The following is a 12,148-nucleotide window of genomic DNA, read 5'->3' as shown; positions in this document are numbered from 1 at the left end:
TAAACTTATCTTAGAATTCAAGCATGTATTAACGATTGAGGACACTGCAGTAGCTAAAATATAGCCTGGTGAATTTGAAGAGTTACAGGAGAGTGGAGCAGTGTTGCCAGAAATCTGCAATTACTAATTACTCTCACAGGAAATGGAAAGTGAGTGACTTAAGGCGTGAGGCAGCACTGAGCAAATATCAGCAGGTGATAATCCACGATATTACTGTTTTGCAAGGTGGATGTACAACTATATTGACCTCTTAGTGTGTAACGGTAGAGGATACAATTCTGTATAATCAGTAACCGCTGCTGGGTGTTGTCTGCTCATTTTTGAGAGGAGTGAAATGGAGCCAGAGCTGCTTGTATGGAAGACTGAGTGTCTTCCAGGGAGGGTGTGTGAAGCAGCTTCAACAGGCTGCAGAATATAACACGCAGATTCACACCTTTCTGTCATTGACTGTGAATTCGGGAAAGAAGGAGTACGTTCTGTGGCGGAGGCGTAGGCACAGCAGAGAGGCAGGCTGCCTCACCATGTACGTTGTGCCTGGGAAGAGGCGTAGTCCCAGGGGTGGTGATTGCGTGCCATGCTGTAGACTCACATAGTTTTGTTAATTAAAGGTACCGATGATGCATTGTATCACCTTGGTGCTGATGAATAAACTCCTGGGTGCTTGATTCTGATCAAGTTTCTAGCCCGCGGATATAATGGATCTCTTTTTGTTCATTTTGGGGATGTGGGCAACGCTGGTAAGGCTGGCATTTATTGCCCGTCTCTAATTGCCCTCACTCCCCCCAATGCTTTATTACTGGATGTGTTAACACATTTTAAAATAAGCGATTTATTGCCTCCACTAGAATAGCAGAATTTCGTACAAAATCGCACCAATGTCCCACGGTATAACTCCAGGACCATTTTCTTTTGTTTAATGGGAAACTCAACTCTTTAAATGAAACATCCATTGGAATTGTTTGTGTTGTGGAAATCCATGTTTAAGTTTTCAATGAATTCTCTTCAGTACAGGGGTGGGAAGGGGCTGATATTATGCTTCTTTGTTACCTCCTTTTGTGAATTTGATTGCCAGCAACCGTTCCAGTGATGCACTATTTGCAATACTAGGTCGCAGTCTGGATAAGATTCTGCGTGGATTTATTTTAACGGATAAACCGATTCACAATGAAGCTGGAACTCCAACAGAAATGGGTCACAGGCGAGGCAGGTCAAATAAAACAGGCAATGACGTGATCTGAGTTTCTGCACAGCCCAGCTGTGGACCAGCGAGAACAACGAGGGGAACAGCCTATTGCATTTTACCCTCAAACCTTCCCCCATAGCCAGAAAGGATTGCTATGACCCTTTTAAGCTTCCTTGTCTGTTGGAGGATATTCTGATGGATGCATTTATTGAAAATAAAGAACCATTTTGCTTTTTGAGCTGTAACTATTCAACGTTTTGTGCAAAATTGCCATTTTCCGTTAATTGGACAGTTCAGAAGGGATGCTGAGCAGGGCCGGTTTGTGGAATGTATCCCTGTGTGTTTGGGTGTGAGGATAATTGTGTGCGTCTCAGGACCTTGTTTCCCAAATGTTCGGGAGCAAAAAAAAAATCTAAACAAATACCTGTCGCACCTGCAGAGACAGGAGGGTTTTGCATCCATACTGGGCTACCTTTTAGTCAGTGAGTAGGGTTGAGTTCCCTTGTAATTGGTGCTCTGAATAAACGCTATGAGAGTGCGTATGTGTGGCTTACTGTTCTTTCTTCTGTTCCCAGGATGGAAAGGTTATTGTGTGGGATGCTTTCACCACAAACAAGGTAGGTTCCAAATTGCATTATCATATCGACTCCTTGTTCTTAATCATATGGGATTGCCGCTTGGGATTTAAACAAGTCAACAAGCTCAATGGGTACATGCAATTTTGTAAAGATATAAAACAGATGTCCTGATTTTAACTGAGCCATGCAGATCAAGAGGTCCCCAGTTCCGTTGGCTGATCTCCACTGGAAAGATAACAGGCGCTGCAGCAATTGGCCTCAGCTCTGCAGGCCAAGAGAAAGGAGATGAAGGCCCTCACACACGACCCCCACACACACAAGCACACGACCCCCACACCCTGCGCCCCCGCGCACACATCCATAGCAATGCATTTTTTTGTTGCGTGCATTTAGAAAGATGTACAAGTGAACTTTCAGCAAATCACAAGCAGTCGGCGCAGTTGTCCTTTTATATGAAACTGTTAGCAAATGAACCTGGTTCGCAAGAATGTGTTTGAGTAATTCGATAGGTTAGCACCAGGCACGGAGCAGATTGTCGAACTGTATTGTATTTCATTTAGGCTGAGATCTGGATCTGTGTCCGGGCTCAGCCCTCACATTCACTGTCCTGCTGGTTCACAAAATGACATTGTTCATACGGAGGGCAGCTTCTGTTGCACTGACTGCACATTACCCTTAAATAACTGTCTCTCTTGAATTGCCTGGGGTGCTTCTGCTTCCAGCTTTTAGTGTAAGTTCAAGTTTAAAGTACCAAAAATCCTGGGCCCTCTGTGTGTACATTCTGTGTGCAGTACAGTACATGCCAAGATTCCTTTCTTCAACTTGTGGAATTCAAGATTTGAGGCTCATTTTGACCGATCCTAATTTGTGTTGGTTGATTGACTGATTAGTATCTGTGCATTTTCAGGAACATGCAGTGACCATGCCCTGTACCTGGGTGATGGCTTGTGCCTATGCCCCATCAGGCTGTGCTGTTGCATGTGGGTGAGTGCAGTTATATTGGACACTAATCTTTTATATGTCATGTTTTATTTACATTTTCCTCTCTCAATGGGTAGCTCGCCCATTCCCAGTTCTCTGGCAGTACTTCCAGGTAAAAGTCTACCAGGAGTTCTGAAAAAGCAACTTGTGTGACTTCTCTCCTTCCTGCTTGTTTTCCCTTTTTGCATTTTGCTAAGTACTTTCCATGTCGCTGTTTGGTTTCTTCATTTCTGGTTAGACGCCTCTTAGAGTAAAGGATTTGGCAAAGAGATGATAAAGCTCAGCAGCAACACCCCCACATAGTCCTGCCTGATTGTAAGGATTGTGTCATCTGAATGTTAACACTAGAGCTACTGAAGACATGGTGTGTCGAAGGGTAACTTCAGCAAGGCTCCGTACTCTGAGCGGAGCCTGGCCAGATGGGAGCACAGACCGGAGGTACAGTTATAATGATGGGGGTGTCATCCATCTTGGACAGTAGCACTAAACAGGCGGTAGCGAATCAGCAGCCCGTTTCAACTTCTGCCCGATTTTTTTTTTAAGTCAGTGGAAAAGAGAATCGGGCGGAGTGTAAAACAGGCTGCCGATTCGCTGTCTCCCGTTTTGCACAATGGTCCAAGACTAATTTTACCCCCAGTAAGGCCCCCCCCCCCCAGTTCTCTGATCTGTGCCCCCATCTTGCAAGGCTCCACAGTAGGAGTGCAGTCACTGAATTTACCTGAGAGTCAATATTTATAAAGATCTTGAAGAGGGCGAGAGAGCAAGAAGTAAATGCGTGATGTTTTTATTTACTCTATGTCAGAATATATTCTAAGGGTAAATATTCCCCAGTGCCTCTGGAGGTGTGCCAAGGACTGCAGATACTGATGGCGGCATAATGGCAGGTGTGGCCAGTGTGGCTCATATGCCTGCTGATTTCCCTGACATGCCTTCTTTTGTCTTGTATCACTGGTATTAATTGAAATATTTTTTGAATGCTGGGACCTTGATGAGGCCGTGGTATGAAATGTGTGAGAATACCAGCATACAACATGCAGCCAGCCAGAAAATTACTGGTAGAAGGAACCGGGCAAGAAACATGGCTAAACCCTGCTCGCTCAATTTACCAATTCCCAGTGTTCATTCAGCTGATCAGAAAATCTATCCTTTTTTTTAAACTTATCTTCTCTCTGTGCCTTATTCAATCCTCCAAGGTCACCTACCAACAAAAGCTAGGAGAATGGGCTCCCTGTACCCAGTCATCCACCACTACTGCTCTTACACTGGCTGCTGGGAGGTGTCCGAGTTCAGTCTGGTGACGACACGTACTCTGGTTTTCCCCACCTCACGTGAAGAGCTTCCTTTGGTTTACTCGGTGCTGCCCGACAATGGCGCAGCTCAGATTGCCAGAACAGTAGGCCGCAGACCGCAGACAAAGACCACAGGAGCAGGTCACCCGCCCGTTCTTCCTGGCGTGAAGCCCCGAGCCATATGGAGGCCCAGCGAGCTGTGAGCGCCAAGTGGGTGCCCCGCTGCAGCCCACTAGTTGTGGCAGGGCGGGAAATCGGCCAGCTCCCACGCTGAGCCAGCTGGCAGGTCAGGTCTGGGAGGGGCGCAATCCCATGGAGAGACCATGAACGGCCTGTGGCAGGATGGAATCTTTTTGGTGGGGAGGGCCCCACAAAGTGTTTTCTGGGCCATTCTGTGAGCGGCCTCCAGTGGTACTTTTAAGGACCATTGGTTAGGCCACTCAACACCTGGTGTGCACGGCATTAACTAAATTATGGGTAGCTTTATATACTAATGCCACCAGCAATTCGATTGAGACTGGCACATAAGCCTGCTGTGATATGGCTTCCTGTGCCATGGGTTCACTTTTGTTCTTGCATGATCTTTTCAGCTAGATTCCTTACAATCACTGGGAGAGAAGACTTTCGTCCCACCTGTAATGTCTGGAATTGAGTCCCAGATTTGAAGAATCATGCTCTAGCCCCCTCCGTCACCCAATGCCCAGGGAGTCACTTGTATAAACGCAAAACTGAGTCGTTCTCATTGGAAAATGCTCGTATTCTGGTCAGATCTGGTGTTATGAGAAAACTGGTACACAGCAGAGTCTGAGAACCTTTAGATTGGCTGAATGTCCTTTTCTCACACCATCGAAAAGGATGTGGGGAAATGGGATTGGAGAAGAAAGCTCCAGGTCTGATGGGCTGAATGGTCTCCTTCTGTGCCATCATTGCTATGATGCTAGAGAACGTTAGGGAGTGTTTGCAATATCCTGTTCAGTAATCCTGGGGAACTCTTGAACTTTTGCAGTGGTTTGGACAACAAGTGCTCCGTGTACCCACTGACCTTTGATAAAAACGAGAGCATGGCGTCCAAGAAGAAATCTGTTGCGATGCACACAAACTACCTGTCCGCCTGCAGCTTCACTAATTCTGATATGCAGGTAAGAGCTATGAGGTACAGCATTTCATTTTAATGATCACCACACATTCTACTGTACACAATCCAGTGCAGCTTACAGGCCTTCCACCTCCAGTGGTGAGAGGGAAGTCATCAGAACATAAAGTCAAGAATAAGAAAAGGACATTTGACCCATCGAGGTTCATCCTTCTGGTGCTGTCACTCTCTCACTATAGGATCCAGCCTGTTTTTGAACATAGAAAATAGGAGCAGGAGGAGGCCATTCGGCCCTTCGCGCCTGCTCTGCCATTCAATATGATCATGGCTGAGCATCTATCTCAATACCATATTCCCGCTCTCTCCCCATACCCCTTGATGCCTTTTGTGTCTAGAAATCTATCTAGCTCCTTCTTAAATATATTCAGTTACTTGGCCTCCACAGCCTTCTGTGGTAGAGAATTCCACAGGTTCACCACCCTCTGAGTGAAGAAATTTCTCCTCATCTCAGTCCTAAATGTCCTATCCTGTATCCTGAGACCGTGACCCCTCGTTCTGGACCCCCCCAGCCAGGGGAAACATCCTCTCTGCATCCAGTCGGTCTAGCCCTGTCAGAATTTTATATGTTTCAATGAGATCCCCTCTCATTCTTCTAAACTCGAGTGAATACAGGCCGAGTCGACCCAATCTTTCCTCATATGATAGTCCTGCCATCCCAGGAATCAGTCCCGTGAACCTTCGCTGCACTCCCTCTATGGCAAGGATATCCTTTCTTAGTTAAGGAGACCAAAACTGCATACAATACTCCAGGTGTGGTCTCACCAAGGCCCTGTATAACTGCAGTAAGACATCCTTGCTCCAGTATTCACATCCTCTTGCAATGAAGGCCAACATACCATTTGCCTTCCTAACTGTTCGTTGCATCTGCATGTTTGCTTTCAGTGACTGGTGTACAAGGACACCCAGGTCCCTTTGTACATCAACATTCCCCAATCTATCACCATTTAAATAATATTCTGCTTTCTGTTTTTCGTTCCGAAGTGGATAACTTCACATTTATCCATATTATACTGCATCTGCCATTTATTTGCCCACTCACTCAACTTGTGGGTAAAGTTGCATCTTAACATTTCTGCCTCTGCTTCTGTCCCTGGAAGATTGTTTCAAACTATTGGCACTCTGAGTGAAGAAGTCCTTCCTAGTTCTTGTTTTAAAAGCTTTTCTCACTAATTTAAATTAGGCCTGTTTTCCTGGTCTGTTTTGAAGTAATGTTCAAGGCTTATCTTTTTCGTACCATTTAATTGAATATCTTGCATAACTCATTGAGGTCCCTCCTTAACCTCTTTTCTGAACGACAGAGCTTAAGTTTATCTTGCCTTCCTCTAAGCTCACCCCCGTTACACGCAGGATCGGTCTTGCTGCTTTTCTCTGCAACCTTTATGTTAAACTCTGTACTGAAATATGGAGCTGCCCAATGCATTGTAATGACCCAGCATAACCCCCGAGGCAATCAGCTCCTGATAATTCAAAATCACTTAATTTGAATTACTGGATAATGCACTAAAAACGCTTCCAGTGCTGTTTTCCTCCAAGTAACAAATAAATTGTTAAGTGCAAAAAATGATGTTGAAATATTAGAAGCCGACTGGTAGTCGACTCGTGAGATTGATAGATTTTTGTTAAGGTTATGGAACCAAGGCGTGTAGATGGAGTTAAGTTACAGATCAGCCGTGATCTAATTGAATGGCAGAGCAGGCTCGAGGGGCTGAATGGCCTACTCCTGTTCCTATGTTCTCCTGACTACCCATCCTAGCAGTCTGTTTGCTTTTTTAGTAGCTTCCCAACATTGTCCAAACATTGAAAGTGATGGATCCCCAATTGCTTTTGGGCCTCTTTCTATGTCTCCTTCTGCCAGTCGAGGTCCATTCATTGTGTGCTGATGACACTTATTTGTCTGACCAGTTGGATAGCCTATCTAAGTCTTTTGCTGCTATCTCTGTTCCTACTGCTCTCCCTGATTTGGTGTCATCACTAAATTTGGCACGCTTAGTTTTGATATCTGGGTCATTAACGTGGATTGGAAAGGAAGGGAGTCCTCGCACTGATCACTGAAGGACCGCACTCAGCATCTGTCCCCTCCCATTCTGATATTACTGCGCTCTGAGTACTTCCTGCTTCCTATTGAGTAACAAGCCTTTTAAAAATTCAGATAAAATACATGAAAGTTTATCAATCTTCTCTTTAACTTGCTCAAATTCTCAGGCAGGTTCTTCCCCTTTGAAATCCCTGCCAGCTATTTCTCAATTATTTCTATGACTAAATTATTATAATACATCAACTCCTCCAGACCACCCCTAAGAATAGTCTCCATTATCTTGTTTACCTGTTATGGATGTAAGGCTAATGGGCCTGCATTTTACTGGTGTCAGATTTGTCACCATTTTTGTTTATAGGTATCACATTAACTTGCTTCCAGTCCTGCAGTACCTCCCCAGTGCCCAACACTTCCTGCATGACTATAGCCAGTATTATACAGATTTCCTCCCCGGGCTCACTCAAAACCTTGGTGTATATGCTATCTGGTGCTAAGAAATTTGCTAGTGCTAAGTCTTTTTAACTTAAAAGGGAAAAAAAAGAAAGGCTTGCATTTATACAGCGTCTTTCATGACCCCAGGATGTAACCAAGTGCTTAACAACCAATGCAGTACTTTTGAGGTGTAGTCACTGTTGTAATGTAGGAAATTTGTCCAATATCTTTGCTTCACTGACCTCAGAATCTGCGATGGTATTGGGTGTAATCCACAATTGGACACTATAATTAGTATTGTCCCTTTTGGTGAATGGTGCCAGGACATATTTGTTCAATATTTTAACATTTTACCAGTTGCACTATAAATATTATCTTTTAGAACCTAATTTTCTCATCTACTCTTTTGTGTTGTGATACTAAAAGGAGGTCTCTTTTATTTTTCTCAACTTCTTTTGCTGTTGTGTTCCCTTCTAACAATTGGTTCAAGTCAGCTGTTTTCAATCATAAATATGTAAGTGATAGTACAGTGGGTCACCAGAGCTACTTTTTATTTTAAAACATGACTTTTTGTGTGGAGCATCAACCTGCTACCTTTACACCACCCATACAGCTGTGAGACCACCACTGTTAGGTTGCTTCACTGGCAATGCACCGATGTGCCTTTGCCCATTTTATACTGCACTTTTGTTGCATCTGCACCCATGCCAACATCAAAATTGGCCTATAAAGCTAGCATACCTGGACTGAAACAAGGCTTGGGTGTCCTGTATGTGCTGTGGATCACAATGCAAGTTAAAATGCAAGGCAGGCTTGGGTTGACAGCATTGCCTGAGTCTCTGAAGGGAGAAGGACAATCAGATAATTAGCGAGTGTCTTCCATTCTTGTGCCCGTTCTAAAAACTGTTTTTAAAAAAAAATGGCAATCTCTGAGGGAAAGTCATCTTTTGTCCTCTCTGGAGAATGATGTGACGGGATCTCAGGCAGGGGAAATAAAGCAGATGTCGTTGACAGTTTCATTTGTGGAAAATCAGCCTACGATTGTGCATTAGTGTAATGAAAACATAATGGCTGCACTGGCGTGTTTTTGAACACAACCCATTTATACTCCAAGTCAAAATAGATTGTTTCAAGTCCACTTAGCTGAAATTGGCAGAAAAAATGGAGGGGGGGAGAGATGAACATGAGTGAGGAGTGAGTAAAGGAGAACCAAAAAGAAAAGTGGAGAAGAAAGAATGAGGAAAAAATTGAGTAGAAAGAGAGAGAGAGATAAAAACAATAAAGTGGAGAAAGATGGTGGGAAAGAGAGCGAAGGAAGAGAGCGAGAGAAACAGAAGGAGATGAACGCCATGTGTAAGCAGGGCTTCATTATCTTTGCACAACAGGTTATTAGAGTTTTGAATGCGTAACCACGTGTGACTATTGAAGCTGAGTCAATCACAACACTTATGGGGCAATTAGATAAATACTTGAAGAGGAAAATATTAAAAAGTAAAGGGAAAAGCAGGAAAATTTAATTCGAATACATAGTTCCGATTTGGAGCTAGCAGTAGCTCTGGCTTAATGGGCCAAATGGTCATCTTTCTTTACTGAAATTTCTGTGATTGTATGTCAGTTTGGCCACAATTAAGAGAAAAGGATTTAGTCCATGGTATGTTTTAGTTCATTATGGTCGCTAAGGCCTGAATATTGATGACGAAGAGAAAAAATATTCAAAATGAGATGTGACTAGTGCTAATAGAATAGTCAGCGGGGAACTGTACAGTGAACAATCCTACTCATAAGAAAGACCTTTTAATAACTCTTGTGACTTAATCACTCATGAATTATTATCCTTCTTCCCTTTATATTATAGTTTCCCACTGAGTATTTGATACATCCCTTCTCCTAATACATTATCTAAATGCATTATAAAATATTTATATTCGTGTGCCCTTACTGTAAGTCATAATCATTGTTTCTGCAAAAATACTAATTCTGTTTGACTCATCCTTTTGATGCAGTCAGCTTTCCTTAGGATACATTTATAGTCTTGTCCTGTGATTACGGTTATACATTGGTGGCTCTGAAACCAGTTACCATGGCAGCGGCTAAAAGTGCACAATGTACCCAGAGGCCTCTGCTGTGATCCACTGTGGCACTAACAGTAGGAGTCTGATTTAATCAATCCTAAGGGTTTAGTAAGCTAACCTTGGTGAACTATTATAAAAATGATTTGATGAAAAATGTTCAAAGGTAAAACGCTTGCATCTAAAAATGTGTGCTTGCATGTTGTCACAAAATATTCATATTTATTGCATAGCCATAATCCCATGCCTTCTGCATATGAGCTATGATTAGCTGCGGGGAAGAGAGAAAATAAGTTAGTGATTTTCTGCAATAGAGGTATCCCATGATCTGTACAGTATACAGAAATATTATAGATAGCGTCTTTTAGAAAGCTAACTGCACAGTTGTAATGACCGAGCATATGCTTCAAGAGAATATTATGGGTTTCCACACATGAACAAGATTTAAGACAAAAATTGTAGCTAATGGCAATCTCATTGATGTTTTTTGAAGGAGACATTAAACTCAGGCCCATCTGCCTGTTTCAACGGTTCAGGTGGCTGTTCATGGTCCAATGGCACCATTTGACATAGAGCAAAGAGTTCTCCAATGTCCTGGCCAGCACTCCTCCCTCACCCAAAACCACCAGGAGCAGATTACCTAGTTATTCATCTCATAATACTGTTTGCTCCACATGGATTGGCTGCTGTGTGTGTGTACATAACAGTCACTGTGCTGATTGTGAAGCACCTTGAGGCATTTCTGAGGTGTGATAAGGCATTATATAAATTCAAGTCTTTGAAGCTTTTCTTGAAGCCTACTCTATCATCAGTCTTTTGTTACTGAAAATGAAATTCTAGCTCTTAATTATTAATAATGGCACATGGGGCACAATGCAGTGTGGAGGAGTGAGAGGAGCAATTGTAATAAATTGGATGGCTAGGTAATGAAGGATAGAACACTGGAGCCTGGTCTTCAGTTGGTTCCAAGCTTTTATTCACAGAAATCTGCATAACCTCCACCATACGCTAGATAAGCTCTCTTATAAATGAATACAAGAGAGTCCACAATTGATATGCACCACCTGAATACAATTAACACTAATTGATATAAATCATATGGATACAATTAACACTATCCAAACCCCAAGCTCTGCTGAGCTCTTGATCTAAGCTGAACCACTGTGAGGAGGCACCTGCCCTCTCGCAGCTGGCTGCTAATTGGCACGGACCTGGGAGTAGGGTATCCACTGACCACCCCCTCCTCCCATATCAAGGACAGAGGCCTGATGAAACCCAAAAAGGAAGTAAAATTATGTGTAGATAGGAATGTTTTACCACTGAAGAGATGGGGGTTGGTTGTGGGGGTTGTGGGTGGGTGGGTGAGAACCTCCACAGAAATTCACCTCCTTGGTCCACAGGACTCTATCTTTAATGAGTTATTATTATTGTACAGTTACATTTAAAGCTCATTTCTAATGTTTTGTGTACTTTTAAGTAGACAGAATAAGAAGTTTAATAGAAGGAAATAATGGAGTGGCTTACAAACATAGCAACATATAAAATTCACCAGCAGGAAAAGACCAGCTGGTCTGCCGAGCCTGCCCACATCACGATGGCCAGAGTATCACGATTAAACACTCCTCTCCCTCCCTCCCACCCGCAGCCACGTAATCTCCTGGTAGAAGCAAAAAAAGAGAGAAGAAACCCAGGGCCAATAAGGGAACAATACTCTGGAAAATTCCTCTCCGACCCCCTCAGACAATCAAAATCAGTCCAGGAGATCAAGCTTAACATTAATGAATTTAGAATCCTGGGAGAAAGGATCTGTCTGTAATAATTAATTGGATAATGCCGTTTTTCTATTGGTAGGAGTTGTATCAGAGTTTGTTGCTGTTGCAAAAGGAGTGCTTCAGAGGTCGCTATCATTCTAGTACATGTTGCATTCGAGGTCCTTGATGGCTTTGGGAGGCCCCTTCTCCGCTCCTTTACTGGTCTTGTGTTTGGTTTCATATTTGAAACATCTGGAATGTTAAGTTCTACAGGGCTATCCAGATGTTGGCTCCTATCACATTTTGTAGCAAAGAAAGAGGTGTTATGGCAAAAAATTCACTCGGGTAAAGTAAATAAGAATCATTCAGTGGTGCAATGGGGAAGTATGCTGCCCTTTCACTTCTGGGACTTGCAGTCAAATCCCAGGCCAGATTGATGAGTTCAAAGTCTCCTCTCTCTCCTGGCTGTACATGTAGGGTTGCCAACACATGTTGGACTATATTCCAGGAGGTTTCATCACATGACATCCTGCCTCCAACCATGCCCTCTCCCCCACACACACTCCTGCCATTGGTTGTCTGATACAGCAATCATTCAATAATGGCAGCTAAAATACCCACAATCCACTGCACTCCAGAAACCACTCTATCCATCACCTGGTTGTACCGGAGGGCTG

At 43.3% G+C, this 12,148-nt stretch overlaps 1 protein-coding gene across 2 annotated transcripts in view; it reads left to right on the top strand.

The window, feature by feature from the left end:
• The window catches only part of LOC137301809 (guanine nucleotide-binding protein subunit beta-5), a 70,850-nt gene that overhangs the window by 19,892 nt on the left and 38,810 nt on the right, over positions 1–12,148 (top strand). For both annotated transcript variants that reach the window (XM_067971452.1, XM_067971451.1), the window contains exons 5-7: positions 1,759–1,800; positions 2,669–2,745; positions 5,038–5,170. In XM_067971452.1, the coding sequence (XP_067827553.1) occupies positions 1,759–1,800; positions 2,669–2,745; positions 5,038–5,170 (252 nt within the window). The remainder of the gene's footprint in view (positions 1–1,758; positions 1,801–2,668; positions 2,746–5,037; positions 5,171–12,148) is intronic.

The sequence above is a fragment of the Heptranchias perlo genome, chromosome 34 (genome assembly GCF_035084215.1).
Source record: "Heptranchias perlo isolate sHepPer1 chromosome 34, sHepPer1.hap1, whole genome shotgun sequence".
NCBI classification, from domain to species: Eukaryota; Metazoa; Chordata; class Chondrichthyes; order Hexanchiformes; family Hexanchidae; genus Heptranchias; species Heptranchias perlo.
The sequence above is the reverse complement of the archived record's forward strand: the minus strand, read 5'-3'. Positions and strand labels throughout refer to the sequence as shown.